The sequence below is a fragment of the Pleurodeles waltl genome, chromosome 7 (genome assembly GCF_031143425.1).
Source record: "Pleurodeles waltl isolate 20211129_DDA chromosome 7, aPleWal1.hap1.20221129, whole genome shotgun sequence".
Classification (NCBI taxonomy): Eukaryota; Metazoa; Chordata; class Amphibia; order Caudata; family Salamandridae; genus Pleurodeles; species Pleurodeles waltl.
Genome location: NC_090446.1, coordinates 931,387,604 through 931,404,181, shown reverse-complemented (window position 1 = coordinate 931,404,181; position 16,578 = coordinate 931,387,604). Strand labels below are relative to the sequence as shown.

Below are 16,578 nucleotides of genomic sequence, written 5' to 3'. Positions count from 1 at the left end.
GTCGATAAATGGATAGAGAGAAATATAATTTTAATAAAAGTAAAAGGTGATGGTTAACACCAGACCTAATTAGGGGCCTAATTCCTAAAGAAAGTCACAAAAGTGCACCAATGGTATATGTCTTCGCATTAGTGCAGATTTATGTATATTATGAATTCACAAGGATTTACAGAAGTAGACCAGGAAATCATAGTCCTAGAAAATATTTGTGAACTATATTTTAGCATGAGCAAATGTTCAGGTGTAGATTTGTCCATGCAAAAATCTGTTGAGCGTTTATGAGTTCACTTTCCTTTTAACCACTGCTTTCCCCAACCCTGGAAGAAGTTTTACTTCTGACCCTTGACAGGAGAAAACTTCCAACCTTTCTCAGTATGGGAAATTATTAGAAAAGAGCTGGTGAAAACCCTTAAAACAGGGAAGTTAATAGGTTTGCACAGACTAAAAAAGGCAATTCCAGCCTTGGAACTACTGCTTACAGCTACCTCCCGCCTTAGTAAGTAGATCTGGGGAAAGGTGTAAAAATAAAGAAATTGCTTGTATTCAAGCCCTACTAGAGTGTCAGCCATGGCATAATCAGAGAGGATATTATCAGATTTCTAATATGAGATTGTTGCCATAATTTGTTCCCACACTACATGGTACCAAAGGGACAAGCAGACTTATGAAGCAACCTGTCCCATGAACAAGAAGATATTTGATTAAATTCCCCACCCTTGTAGGAGGCTCATTGATAAAGACCTAATAGTATTGTACCACTGGTTGCGCATGGTTTAAGTACCAAGGTATTAGCCTACGCAGACAACTTTGGGTTACTTATACCGGAGCCTGAATTATCGCTAAAGGAAGTGGAAGGGGAGGATGTCAGGTTTGACATGTTATCTGTGTATCTCCCAAACAGAAATAAAAGTCATATTATCGGCTAATGAATGGGTACAGCTAGTGGGCAATCGAAGAAATGAGCAGGGGGTATACTTGGGGATTAACATTATGAGTATAGTGGATCAGATAGTAGAATCAAATCTGCCCCCAGTGCTGCTACATACTAGGAGGGATCTCCATAGAATGGAAAACTTACACCTGTCAATAGTGGGGCACTGCAATATTATCAAGATGCATTTGTTATCAAGGGTTCCTTTATTTTTTTAGGGCCAACCCTCTGGAGTTTGAAAGTTTCAGGTTCAAGCAGATGGTGGATATGGTCAGTGGTTTCATATGGTCATATGCTAGAGCTCTAAGGGCCCTCAAATACCTAGTGTTACCTACGACAAAAGGGGGGTGGGCTCTGCCCAACTTTAGGTTCTGCTATTGGGCTGCAGCTCTGCAATACATGCAGATTTTAATTATAGGACTACAGCCCGGTGATCAACTGGGGGAGAATTCTACCCCAACTTATGACCTTTTGATGGCAGAAGAGGAAAATGCATGCTTTTTAAGGGTTGTGGAACCTAGGTACTTTAAAAAGTGAAACTACAAACAATACAATCCGCATTTAAGCTATGGTCTCAGGTTAAGCAGAAATTGGGGATTGGACGATACAACATTTACACCCCTCTCTGGGAAGCACAGGTCCACCCAGCCATTTTTCACGACAACCGTAGCAAATGGGATCACTGTGAAGTATGGAAAATTGGGGATTTTTTTCTCCTAATCAACTGAAATCGTTTTATTACAAGAGGATTTTGGCCTTGATAGGGGGGATTTTTTTACGTTTCTCCAATTTAGATTGTCTTTTGTTAAAATATCCTGGATGAAAGGCATGTAAAGGGAGGGGGTCGAGGGGAGTTCTGGTGATAGAAGAGCTTGGTGAATTAGCAGAATGTAGGATTAGTCCTATTTATCAACTCCTAATGGTGCTTATGCAAGATGATCTGGTAAAACACTTAGATAATTGGTGTTTGCGGTTGGGCATTAATGAGAACCAATTTTATAAGTCTGGCGATCAGTTTTGGAATGGTTGGATAAGGGTTCAAAATAAAGGTGGGGTATGGTATATGGAGTTCCATTTTAGATATTTTTTTTTTTTTTTTTTTTACTTAAAAAAGGGCCTAAAGATGCTTGAAGCACTTTGATAATGTTGTGGCAAGGAGTGGGTGGAGGATACATAACGGCTATCTTGAGAATGAAAGACTCGTTTTGGTCTCCTATGTCTCCATCTCAGAAATGTAGCATAAGCACTGCAAGGCTCATTATATGCTAGTCATTAATATTGACTCCACTGATTATTCTCATTAGGTTTTCTCCTGCAGGGCTCGCTGCTTCTGGCCCCAAAGCAACGGCAATCTCCTGGAGGCGGGCATTCAATGCTGCTATTAGAGGCAATTTTCAAAATGTGGCAAGAACATAATCTTCTTCAAGGAACAGGCACAGCAGTGCAGACCTGTGAAGACTAAGTGTTTCCTCTGATTAAAAACTGAAACACACAAAATGTCCAGGTAGACAGAGGTAGAGAAGGGGTCAATAAGAAAGGTGTATAGTTTGATATTAATTTGCACTATAGTATGCTCAACAGGTGCTTCAAATGACTTGTTTCATAGCACTCACATATTTAGACGACACAGAATCACATTTTTGTCAAGTGGGGAAGCCTGGAATACAAGTGTGGTCTATATCTCCACTGATATTTGGAAAAACACCCCCTTTATGTATAATGTGGCACAACTTAACAGAATAGGTGGAACAGATCCGGGAGTGTGGTGGTAATATCCTTGAGCCTATCCTGGGCAATACCTTTCCTAACATAAACCCACTTCCGTTCTCAGCCAAGCCAAGGGCACATTAATGACAGTTCACCAACAATTAACTTAGATGGCTGATGGGTGGCTATTTATACAGCACAACATACACTCTTAACAAGAACAGGGTGCAAAATAACCGAAACCTAATGCACAGGAACAGTAACCCCGTAAATCTGCAGGCCCTCGAAGATAAAGGTTTTCAAATTTTACTGCAAAATTAGGATGAGAATTATTTTATCCAGTTCATGCATGATTCAGACTCATACAATCATACCCTGAAAGGAGAAAGAAATGTTTTCTTAACTTTCCAAGCTTTTAGATGTGAACAACAAATAAGAATCCAAATGAAATACATCAACTCTAAAGCCGTTCTTTTAAAATTTACTAAGCATAAACAAAGGGCAAACAAGATGGAAAATATAGGATATTACAAAGGCATTTTTATTGCCTACCACCTCCGTACTAGCCACCAAAATAACTTCAGCCTCCCCAATATGCAATTACAATTTTTATGGCCCAGACTCACCCTAGCGGCGGAATTCCGAACATATTACAATCACTGCAGAGATTCTTCAGGTCCTTGATAGAGGAGTCATGAATGCAAAATCGCATTTATCTCGATGATCTTCTGGGAGAGTTTTACGAGAACCGAAACAAGTCTAAGGGAACAGATTATGTCTAAGAGCCTACCGGTGGTTAAAAAAAAAAAAAGAAAAAAAGGCCTTAAGCGCAGCAGATATTTGGAGGTTCTAAGATCCGGAGAGCCCTCAGAGTCAACCTACACCCGAGATTTCTAACAGAAACAGTGCAAGGGACCAAACGTGTAGGCCACCTGCCGGGGTTCCAAGGAGAAACAGTGAATCTTGGTCTTTTCATGGTTTATCTGCAGGCAGTTTGAGCTCATCCACAGCATAAGGGACCAATGTGGAGAAAGTGTTCACTCCACTCTTGAGGATCAACAAAATTTGAGCCTCATCTGCATACATGTAAAAGGACATGCCTAAACCAAGCAGCAGATCAGCCAGCAGCGTTAAATAGAAGATAAAAGAGGAGATGGGGAGGACAACTGTGAAGAGCGTGGAGTGTGTGATCTGAGCAACGTAAATAAGTCAATTTCACCCTTGTAATCTCCTTTGTGAAAGGCTCAATCCACTTAAGTGGATTATATATAAACAAGTTTAAGTATTATTTTACAGTGAGAAAGAAAGGCGTAAATTGCAAAGCACAACTTCAAACATTGCATCTGCTGAAACTGGCCCAATGCATCGCTATATTCAACAAGAAAAATTATTACTAACCATTGCTCAAACTTTAGAAGAAAGATCTCGCAAATGCGTTGTCAACAGTACGAGCTGTTAGAGGCTGAACATGTTCAACGCACGTTCACACAAAGCAAAGGATGGCGGGCAAGGGATTAGAGCTCTTGCTGCAAAAAGCAAGGTTTAATAATTTCCTTTGATCATAGGAACTAATGAACAGCTGTTGAAATAATATAGAGTCTCGAAAATCTCCAGAGCTGTCACGTCAGTGAAATTATTTATAATCAGTAACTTAAAAGGAACTCTAACTTGGAATTAAAGTAGACACCTTAACATTAAATACATATGAAATTCTATTTCCCACGTTTATACTGTTTGAATCCTCTAGTAACAGCAAGTTTTCAGATTGACCTTCTGGCGAGTGACTAACAGAAAAAGTAAAAACTATATTCAAGGAAAAGAGAGAAACCTGAATACTAAAAGGACAAGAATTATTCATGAAAAGTCTCAGTGTAAAAGAGTGGGGTCAGAAGAACTAGCAAGGGACTTTCAAAGTCCGTAAGTCAATCCTGAAACCTCAGCTAATTGTGAAGTTGTTAGCTTAGGGTCCAGCAACATAGCAATTGGCATTATCTAGTGTAGGAGATTCCAAAGACCCTGCTGCTGCAGCATTCTCACATTAAGAAAAGAGGAGACTACTGTGTCAGTAGAGAAAGAGTCAGCTTAATCGTGGTTTTAGCCTATGAAGACAGTACCAGCTCTCAGCCATAAACAGCCAAAGATTACTGCCTTGAACTTGGAGACAGGAATCATCGTACAGATCAAGTGAGTGTGTTCAATCCACCTAAATGACAGAATACATAAAACATGTGAATGCCTGTTAGAAATGGGGTCTTTGGTTGGCAGTCAGGTTACCCCCTGTCCAAGTAGGGACCCTCACTCTAGTCAGGGTAAAAGAGAATCACCCACAGCTAACCCCGCTTACCCCCTTGGTAGCTTGGCACCAGCAGTAGGCTTAACTTGTGTAAGGTGTAAAGTATTTGTACCAACACACACAGGGCCTGATTCTGACCTTGGCGGTCTTTTCGCAAGACCGCCGAGTTACCGCCGCGGTAAAGACCGCCGACCGCGGCGGTATGCCGCTGCGCGTATTCCGACCGCTGGGAGCGTTCTGCCGGAATACCGCCAGCAGCCACACTGGCGGTCGGCGGGAAAGTGGAGACTGGTCAACCTCCACCGCCACGCCAGCAGAACACCGCCCCCAGAATTACGACCCACATTTCTGTGTGGCGGTCTTCTGTTGGCGGTCTTCTGTTGGCGGTCACGTCCCTATGGCTCCCGTCGCCTCCCGGAGGACCAACGCACAAGGTAAGTTGATCGTCCGTGAGGGGAGGGGGTGGGGGGGTGTTGTGTGATGTGTGCGTGCATGGGGGTGTGTAGAGGGGGTGTGTGAGTGTGTGCATGCGGGCGGGGGGTGCTGCTGTGCCTTTGGGCAATGTGTGTAGTTCGGCGGGTGCGCATGTCGGCATGTATGTGTGCGGGTATGTGCCCCCGTTGTGTATGTGTGTGTGTATGGGGTGTGCATATGTGCATGTTGGGGGTGCGTGCATGTCGGGGTGCGTGTATGTGCATGTCGGGGTGGGGGGGCAGGGGGTTCGTTCCACCTCTGGGGGGTGGCAGGGGGGTGGAGGGTGTGGGGGGAGGACTCGTGGGGGGCAGTGGGGGGTGGGGGAGACCCCTATCAGTGCCAGGGAAGGAATTCCCTGGCCCCGATAGTGCCTACCGCCATGGTTCGCATGGCGGTTCCCGACCGCCAAAAACCGCGGCGGTAAGCAGGGTCATGATACGGTTGGCGGTCTTGGGTCGACCGCCGGGCCGGAGTGTGCGAACTCCAGCCCGTCGGTCATGACCGCCGTGGCGGTCGGAGTGGGGAAGTGGCGGTCGATCGCGGCGGTGACCGCCGCGGTCAGAATGCCATTTTTTGGACCGCCGGTCTGTTCGCGGTCCGACCGCCGCCTCTCCGCCGACCGCCAAGGTAAGAATCAGGCCCACAGTAACTTAATGAAAACACTACAAAATGACAACACAGGTTTATAAAAATAGAGAATATTTATCTAAACAAAACAAGACCAAAACAACAAAAATCCACAATACACAAGTCAAGTGATCAATTAAAAAGCACAGAGTCTTCATGTAGTTTTAAACACACACTAACACTTTTAACGTGACAATGTACCTAGGTGCATCAAAAATAACCTTGCACAGGCAAGTGTGCATCAAAAAGGGCTTGTGATGTGTTGATTTCACTCACGACTGAGACCTTGCTTTGTTTCTCCTTTCATCGGGTCAGGGAGAGTCCTTTCTTCTCTCCGCAGGAGAGCGATGAGTCGATCCGGTCAGCACTCTCGGGTCCGGGTAGGCCTTGCGTTGTTTTTAAACGCCTAACGGTGTTTGTGTCGGAAATCCAGCCGCACGATGATCCGAAAACCACGCAGGTCAGGTTGCGATCTCCTGGCCTCAGTCATGCTGCGCATCATTTTTCCAGCTCCGTGCATTGATTCTTCGGTTGCGTTGCAGGCGAGCGTCAATTTTCAGTAGCAAAGCCGGCGCGCATCGATTTTTTCAGCCGCAGATCGGAGTTGCGTCATTCTTTTCACCGCACAGCGTTCTGTGCGTGGATTTATTCCTCTAAGGCTGTCAGCTTCTCCTTTCAGGGTTCCAGGAACTGGATGGGCACCACTGGGCAGAGTAGGAGTCTCTCCAGAGACTCCAGGTACTGGCAGAGAAAAGTCTTTGCTGCCCCGGAGACTTCAACAGGAGGCAAGCTCTAAATCAAGCCCTTAGAGATCTTCAAAAGATGGAAGGCACACAAAGTCCAGTCTTTGCCCTCTTACTCTGGCAGAAGCAGCAACTGCAGGTTAGCTCCACAAAGCACAGTCACAGACAGGGCAGCTCTTCTTCCTTATCTCTTCAGCTCTTCTCCAGGCAGAGGTTCCTCTTGGTTTCCAGAAGTGTTCTAAAGTCTATGGTTTTGGGTGCCCTTTTATACCCAATTTCTTCTTTGAAGTAGGCCTACTTCAAAGCAAAGTCTCTCTTGAATGTGAAATCCTGCCTTACCCAGGTCAGGCCCCAGACACTTATCTGGGGGTTGGAGACTGCATTGTGTGAGGGTAGGCACAGTCCTTTCAGGTGTGAGTGACCACTCCTCCCATCCCTCATAGCATAGATGGCTCATCAGGAAATGCAGACTACACCCCAGCTCCCTTTGTGTCACTGTCTAGTGTGAGGTGCAACCAGCCCAATTGTCAAAATGACCAAGACAGGGAATCCACAAACAGGCAGAGTCACAGAAATGGTATAAGCAAAAAAATGCTCAGTTTCTAAAAGTGGCATTTTCAAACACACAATCTCAAAATCGACTTTACTAAAATATGTATTTTTAAATTGTGAACTCAGAGACCCCAAACTCCACATGTCCATCCGCTCCCAAAGGGAATCTACACTTTAATCAGATTTAAAGGTAGCCCCCATGTTAACATATGAGAGGGACAGGCCTTGCAACAGTGAAAAATGAATTTAGCAAAATTTCACTGTCAGGACACACAAAACACATTACTATATGTCCTACCTTAACCATACACTGCACCCTGCCCTTGGGGCTACCTAGGGCCTACCTTAGGGGTGCCGTATGTGTAAGAAAGGGAAGGTTTAGGCCCGGCAAGTGGGTACATTTGCCAAGTTGAATTTACAGTTAAAACAGCATACACAGACACTGCAGTGGCAGGTCTGAGACATGATTACAGAGCTACTTATGTGGGTGGCACAACCAGTGCTGCAGGCCCACTAAGTAGCATTTGATTTACAGGCCCTGTGCACGTCTAGTGCACTGTACTCGGGACTTACTAATAAATCAAATATGCCAATCATGGATAAGCCAATTACATACACATTTTGTAAAGGAGCACTTGCACTTTAGCACCGGTTAGCGGTTGTAAAGTGCCCAGAGTAACAAAAACAGCACAATCAGAGTCCAGCACACATCAACAACCTGGGAAACAGAGGGAAAAAGTTAAGGGAAACCAAGCCAAGGATAAAAAGTCTAACAATGCCTATAGATTCATTCATCCATACGGTTGGCTACTGTACTCCAAGAGTGATAGTGATGACTGACCCAGAAGAGCCTCTAGAAGAACGTCTAATTCCTAGGACAAACTTGAGTACGATATTGTTATGTCTATGTGTACGAACTGCATGTTCCTGAAATGCATTTACCATGAGATCTGATAGCCTATGAAGTATGGCTAGGTGATTTCATAAATACAGTACGGAACAGTTGAACTTATGAGAAAGACGGAGGGATTTTATTTCAATATAGTTTTAGCCACATTTCAGACAATATATAAACCGCATAGTGTAAAACCACAAGCTACTCACCCATGAGGATGCATTAAATGCTTCTACATATTCACGATGAGACTGCAGTGCCTATGGTGCATGGCTGTTACGTGAACAGTTTATAGCACTGGGCGAAGGTTGGGTATCAAATCAATATTGCAAAAAGAGAGCACAATGTAATGGCAAACCTGCAGGTCTTGTAGTGTGTTTGTGTGAAAACAGTAGGTAGATGATTTTAAAAGATGGAAAAGACCAGTCTGGGATACACAAACTGAGAAGAATTTTATGCTGTCCAACGTGAATATTAAGGATGCAAATTTTATACAGGAGATTAATCTGCAGTCAATGATCAACTTGGAAAATCATAGGTAAGTGACCACAGGGACCAGAGATACACAATGGTACCTTATGAGAAAAGGCTGGATGCTACAAAATTGTAAACATTGTGCAACACGAGGCTATGGTGGCAGCTTATATGCATTCCTGAGAAAGGCAGCTATAGGAAAATGCAAAAACCTCATAGAACACCTTCTGCAGATAAAAAGTAGTTTGGAAAAAGGAACATTTAACCTGTGACTAATGTGCTACTATGTACCTAGGGTTACTGGGACATTCTGGTCTCCTTTACGAAATAAATACTAGCATAAACAAACTGTACCTTTGTCGCTGAAGTCATCCACCAGCACGATCTCTGCAATGAGCTCTGGCGGTGAGCGATTAAGGACACTGTGCACAGTTCGCAGAAGAGAGGACCATCCTTCATTGTGGAATGGGATTATCACACTTGTGTTTGGGAGCTTATCCAGGTACAACTTCTTTTGGCAGCTACAACCAGAAAAACGGAAACATTTATCCTTTTCCAAACGATGGCTGAAATTTTCACAATTTAAGAATGGTTTACCTTTGGATTACAACGTTTTCTGCTCAAATGCTCCTTTTCTTAGGGCAAACAGAAAATGACAATACTGGAAAAGAAGCCACTCAAAGTAACAGATTTGTCTGTGGAACTGAAACGTTCACACTGCAGGAGTCTCCTCTTAGAAAAAAATTCAAATGTTATCTTAGAAAGAGCTCATACTCTAGCTTTGAGTCTGAACGATTGTAACGCTAATAGTTAAAATGGAAAATAATCGTCACCCCCCCCCCCCCACCCCCTCTTCTATGAATGAAATGAAAGGGTTATTTAGAAAGCAACATAATGAATACATCTATACATAATAGGTTTATACATCACAGACAGAAAAAAAACACACATGACATTAATCTTCGGAGCCCAACGCAGTGGAATGTAACTAAATGTTCGATTAAGAATGAAGTTTTCATTTGCAACATTATCAATGAACACAATTTAGATATAGCGTGTCTCACTCAGGCATGGTTGCTCTAAAGAATGCAATTTTGTATGAAGAACCTTATTCCAGGTAGAGAGCAAACTATATTTAGGCACTTGATGGGCAAGTGGGGGGTGGTGAGGCAAGCATCCACAGATTTGATTACTGTCAAAATAACTATCTCCTTAATAGCATCTTCAGATGCCATCTATCATCCACCTGGATATTCTGCTTCCAAGTCTGACATGTGCACTGACCAACTTAACAAGTCAGGTGAAAAGACAGCAACCATTTTATTTTAACAGTCAAACAAACCTTTAGTTCATTGAACCCTCCCTCCAGGCAACCGTTTCCTCCACTGAAATGTAACGCGGCTACTGTGCAGAATGCTGCATCGATACGATTCGCCTTAGCGCTCAGAAGCAAGTCTCGGCCTTGGCGAAGAGAGACTGCCACTAACTTTGACTGCGCTGGAATAGGGCGTTTGCTGCTGAGAAGAACATGAAAGCTGTAGCCCAGTGGCTGTGCTAAGGGAACTCCCTCCTCTCCAGTTCCTCCACTTCAAAGCACATCTGGCAGGCCAGAAAGCAGTGCTTTACATAACTGCCCACTTTGTGGCAGATCACAAAATCACATTTCTGGTATTCTTCACAACCCACAAAGGCTTCCAATTGAAGCAAGAGCCCAATTTACGATTGAATGCCTCGCCTGCTAAACCCCCCACAGCGCCGCACCCACCTACATCGCTGGAAACGAAAACATCTCTGGAAGTCACTAGGGATCAAAAAACGCTGCAGCTCCTCTGCTGGAGCCTCCAACAGCAGGAAAAAACGCTGTACGAAACAAGTATTCATTGCCAGCGCATCAAGGACCTGGGACTCCCTCCCGCCAGCTCCTTGCACAACCTGCAGTCTTAAAACCTTTCAAAATCATTGTTTCAGAGACACTCTGGGAAAGCTATGATCACTTCTCCACAATCTTTTTCTGACTTATCCAATCTATCCACATGCCTGAGCATTCTCCCCGGATTCGAATTGCTGGGTCAGTGTATTTTCCCTTGTTGCACATGTGCATGGCTGCTCTCTGGACACGTTTGTGCTATGAAAATAAAATAAATAAATACACACAGAAAACAAAGAAAAAAGCACCCTCTTACGTATTTTTATACACACACGTGTTAACGCTGTGGCACACGATAACAAGTAATCCGTGAACAGTGGCTATTGCCAGTAGGATGTCAAGTTCTACGCACCGTGTACTTAAAAGAAGCATAGCAGCCGGAGTGATTTTCTGTAACTAAACATTTATTGGTTTTCTAAGTGTACTCTATGAGACAAGTAATGTTATCAAATTCTTGTGGTCAGCTCGGTCCAGAGAGGGTGACCCCACTGATTATGTTTGAAGGGAGATGGCATCCAGGAAGAGTGCACCTTGTTAAAATGATGCCTTTATTTCCTTATGTACTGGCTCTCCTGTTCTCAGACTAACAGGGCTTGTGAGGGTTGGCAAAAAGTTGCCATGACCTACACGTTTTCGGTATGTATCAAAGAAGTTACAAACCTGGATTATTTCCCATACAGCTCTAGTATGTGACAGTGAGGCAGACACTAAAATGCATTTTACAGCCCAGCTTATTTCCTCATGAGGGAAACCAGGTTCTAAGCTTCAAATAACACCAAGAGTCTTCGGACCCCCTTTAAGACAACTCGTGCGCTCATGAGTGTAAAAAGAAATAGCCTGTGGAGGGGGGAAAAAACCATGGACATAGACAACCTGTTACAGTGGAAGGTGAATTCATTTTTGCTTATTGCCAGCACGTGAAACCAACACTCTGTGTAAAGGGAGACCGGGAGACTCAGACTCTTGCTGTCCACAAATCTATGCACAAAGTTGTATTCATTTGTGTATTCCATGTTTGGATTCTCCACCAACATTTTCTTCGCAAACCTCTGTATATTTCACTACATTTTGTATCCTGGAGCACCCATCAGGAGGGCTTTGTCTCTACTGCTGGAAGCTGGCTCATCGATCAAAGCCTAAATTTAATGCTGATGTCCTGGTGCTGTTTCCAGCTTTAAATGAAGTCTCCTGGCAGCCATCTTAGTGGGCATAAACATTTCTATAACTATACAGCAACCCTATCCCAAACATACACTTAGTCCTCATGAGTGAAGGACAAATCACTATCAGCGTTAAAGATGGCTAGAACTATCGGTCGAGCAATTGTTGCTTCTAATTTGGTCCAGCCAAAGACACACAGATATCTTCAACAGCTGGCCCCATATGATTGGCCATGACAAACCATTCTCCATAACCAGAATACATTATTCGGCACAACTAGTAATACAAGATTATTACGAATGTCACTAACACCTTCCAGACCACCTTTAGATTATTCCATACTTGTGGTTAATACAGTGCTTGCTTGAAAAGACAATGGCATACCCGACAAGACCCAGGGAACGTCAGCAATATCTCTATGCCTCAAGGACATCTTTAGGCCATGCACAGTCAGTGGTTCTCATCTACATCCAACCACTACATCACATATCAGCAAATTAAGTTCTGGCCTTCTATTGCTACACTGGCAACACCCATCCTATCATGTGATTCTCTCAAGTCCCAGATACTATGGAATCAAATGAAAGGCCTCCTCTTAAGTAACAACAACACAGTAGGCAAAAGTTCATAGCAGTTTATTAACAGTCCCAAGGTACAGTCGCTCACCAAGAAGTTCTTCTTTAACTGTCCCCACCTTCAATTCCAAATGGAATATGCAAGTCCGTGATTCCAGGCTTTGACATCATAACATTCCACATCCAAAACTACACCATATCTTCCTCCTTAACAACAAAACAGAAAAAAACTTAGCACACAAATATGAGATATATACAATTACAAATCACAAGTAATGAAAGATAATAAGATGACAAAACAAACTCTAAAAATGGATCCTAGTTACAGCCAAAATCCTGGAATTTCTTAGGCTTAATGATCTCTCCTCCTCCTTTACCCCTTTGGATCCCATTACTACTGCAATTTTCCCCACGACCCTGTCATTAACTGTCTTACCAAAACATCACTTCCTTCTACCACATCACTACTCATCACTGTAACATCTTTGCTCAGACCTGATGAATTAATAAAACTACCATCGTTCTTCATCTTCTCTCCTATTGTCTTTTCCCAACTAATCATATCTACTTGTATTCATATCATCCTCTCCAATATACCTACATCTAGATATTCCTATCTTCCGATCACTTAAAAAGAGAATTGCAATAAACTTCCTAACCTCCATAGGGTCAGAAAACCTACAATGACCTTCCTTCACAATGCCCCTCTAACAAAATCTCACACTCTGAGGTAAACTTCAGGCACTCAATCATAGGTCCTCTTGTAATCGGATTGAGCCCAATTTATGTTATTACATACAATGGCTGGTTACCATTCAATATGCCTAGTTTTTGGCAACTTTAGTAAATGGACTCCTTCCTTTCACAAGAACAAAAAAAAGGCTAAAACCAGTAACACTATTAGGTGTTACTCTTGAAGTCCATAACATTTTCGAAATTTCTCTTTACCGATTAACCTTACGTCTTTTGGTTAGTTGTATCACACCTTCAATCACTTTGTTAAATCTCGCCACATTTAGATACCCTTAAGATTTATAATTTGAAATGATCTTACGCATCACATCATTCCTCAATAAAAACTCTTATACACAAATTGAGGTCCATTATCACAGATAACCATTTCAGGCAAACCACTTAAAAAACTTTATCCAAAAATGTCACTATGACATTCGCATCAAGATGTTTCACAAATGCAACTTCTGCCCACTTAGATCCACAACTACAAAAATGTACTTACTACATTTACCTTCAGCAAAACTTGGACCCATAATATAAATTTCTACCTTCTCTCATGGCATGCTGGAATACTAAATAAAACACAAAGGGGGACGTAATGTTACTTGAGACTTATCTGAATTCTCACAAGATGCACAGTCCCTAATGGACCTCTCTACTTTATTTTTCAACCCTGGCCACCAGTAGCAATCTTTAACTTTTCTTTTTGTTTTACTATTTCTAGATGACTTTCATGGCAAATGCTACGAAGTCTCCTACGTATTCAGACCGGTGGTACTACCCTGAAACCTCTAAAAAATGTACAATCACATCCACACTCAATTGATCTCTCACGTCACAAAACTTCAGCAAGTCCTTTACAAGTACCTTTTATCTGTGGCCCACCTTCCCTACCATATTTAAAAACAGAGTAATTCACTATCACCTGTAAGATTCTTACTCCATTTGCCCCTTGAAATACAACCGTATGAATTGTCAGAAATGCTGGCGACTTGATACTCATCCCATACGCTGGTCGAAATTCATTCCTCCTTGCGGATAAAGGCATTCTACTTAAGAAATCAGCCACACGTTTTTTTACTCCAGGTACATACGCAACCACATAATTGTAATCCAAGAGCCTCAAAGACATGAGTGCAATAAATGGTGTGGCATTTATTAAAAAAATTAGTAGATAATACTTTGACCAATGATTTATGATCACTTTTTAGATGGCAGGCAAACCTTGCATGTACTGTCTGTAACATTCCAAGCCCCACACACAAGCCAAAGCTTATCTTTCTGTTACTGAACACTTTCGCTCAGCAGGGGCCAAGGAATGTGAACATATGCAATGATAGTTGCTTTCGAAATATGATATTTTCTCTCTGAGCTAGCACATCTTCTATATCTTTGTTACAAATATCACTCTTCACTCGATCAAAAGCTTGCTGGCAAGTAGTCTTTCATGCAAATTTGATTTTGTTCTTAAGTAATTGCCTCAGGGTGGGAAGTTGGCACCCTGTTGCAGTGCCCCCCCCCCCACTATACACTGCATGCAATATACGTAAGTTACCCCTCTGGCAGTTCTTTTAGCCCTAAGGCAGGGTGGTCTATACTGTATATCTGGGAATAGGTGCATGAGCAACATGCCTCTACTGTGTCCTTGCCAAACCTGGGATATAGTAATTAAACAGGGCAGCCATTTAAAATGCATGTGCTGGACACTGGTCAGTACGAGTTTCCCAGCTACATGATGGCTACTCTGATCCAGAGGTTGTTTGGTATCAAACAACTAAGAAAGATAAATCCAAACTGGTACCAGTATTGGATTCATTACAAAATGTACCCTGCAAAAGCTAACTACCCTGGCATGATTGCTGACCAGTGCCAACCAGCCTGCCACCATCAGACAAGATTCTGGACCCCTGGGGAGAGAGTCATTGCTCTCTGGGGCTAGTGAACAAAGCCCATCCTGGGACTGAGGTGCTACCTCATCTCCCCCAAGAATGTGCACAGCCCTGTCTAAGAGCTTCAAAGGGTTTACCGCCCTTGAAACTCGACCCTCAAGCCTGCTGCTAGCAGCAGATGGCCTTCCCCATTACAAACCCCCACTTTTGGTGGGAGCAATGGCAGGAAAACACACAAACGACAGGAGGAGTGGTCATCCCTGCTTGCACCATCCCTAAAGTGTTGCTTGCAAGGTGCCTTCTCCATTTAATTTTCCTTCGTTTTGCATAGAAGGAACTAGGCAATCCGGTGTAGGGAAGTGATCTTTGCTCACAGGAAGTGGTAACTTAGTGGGTGTAGCCACCCTAAGATAGATGACCCATTGGTCACTACTAGGTACCCCAAAAATGCCCACTAAATACAGTATTTAGTGGGTATCCCTAAACCAAGAATTCCGATTCTAAGGACACAAGAAGACCAGCAACAAAGAAGACCCAGGGCTCGAGAACTGAAGACCGGCTGCACAAACAAAAGGTGCCGAGCCCTGCCTGCTGCACCCAGGATTCGACAATTGCAGCTGAGAGTTAGCTTGGACATTGGACGGACTCTAGAACTGAGCCCTCGCCCCCCAGCACCCGGGCCTTCACACTATGAAATTCACTACAGATCTCCCTTCAAAGTGAAGCCATCACTCAACAACCACAGGGAACCAACAAGCCAGTGAGGTCTACTTCATTGAGCGGCTGCTGACCACCAAACCGGACGCCGCAGTCGGAACAAACTCCACCGAACTGATTGTGAGAACAAACCCTGCAAGTGTGCCAAATTTGGTGACACTGCGCCCTCCAGAGGCTGAACCATACCACTGCCCTGGGTAGTGGCCACTTCACTTCGGACACAAAGAAGGACAGTCCACTCCAGACAGTAAAAGGACCAGGATAAAGCCACAGCCGACGGACTGCAGAAAACACCAGGACCTCCCACCAAAGTGCCCCTGCAGACCTGTAAGCGACCCTCAATGCAACCCACCACCTGCTTCCAAAGGGCATTTTTGCGCACAGTTCCTGGCTCACCGATTTGCTCTGCACCCGGCCACCCTGTGCCCTGCACCGAAAATTCAGCTGTGCTCTAAGGGTCCCCACCCCCTTGCGACCGCAATACTCCAAGTGGACCCACCGAACTTACCTTTAGGTCTGCCTGTGCAGCGCTTTTCCAAGTGGTCCTTCGCAGTGGCCTGGCACCTGCTCCAAAGGCCACTTCTCGCTGCTCCCCCCAGAACTAGTAGCCGTCTGAATTTCTGCAGCTGACCAATAGTGGCAATCAACGACCTCGACTTACCTGCAAAAGGAGAACTTGGTAAACGGACTTCCTGATTTTATATGCACTTTTAAAGCATATCCACCATTGATTCCTATGGTGCATAATTACAAGCAAGAGACTAATTTTTATTAAACTTCAAAAATGTATAACTTAAAAAGTAATTACGGATTTTGTTGATCTTGGTCCTAACATTTTTATAACAATCTGAAGTATTTTTCTAAATCGGTTTTGAGTT

General features: G+C 43.5%; 1 protein-coding gene across 1 annotated transcript in view; it reads right to left on the bottom strand.

Moving 5' to 3' along the window:
- The window catches only part of GALNT10 (polypeptide N-acetylgalactosaminyltransferase 10), a 395,118-nt gene that overhangs the window by 153,242 nt on the left and 225,298 nt on the right, over window positions 1-16,578 (bottom strand). Inside the window, exon 4 of the mRNA XM_069199610.1 lies at window positions 9,051-9,217. Within this exon, the coding sequence (XP_069055711.1) occupies window positions 9,051-9,217 (167 nt within the window). The remainder of the gene's footprint in view (window positions 1-9,050; window positions 9,218-16,578) is intronic.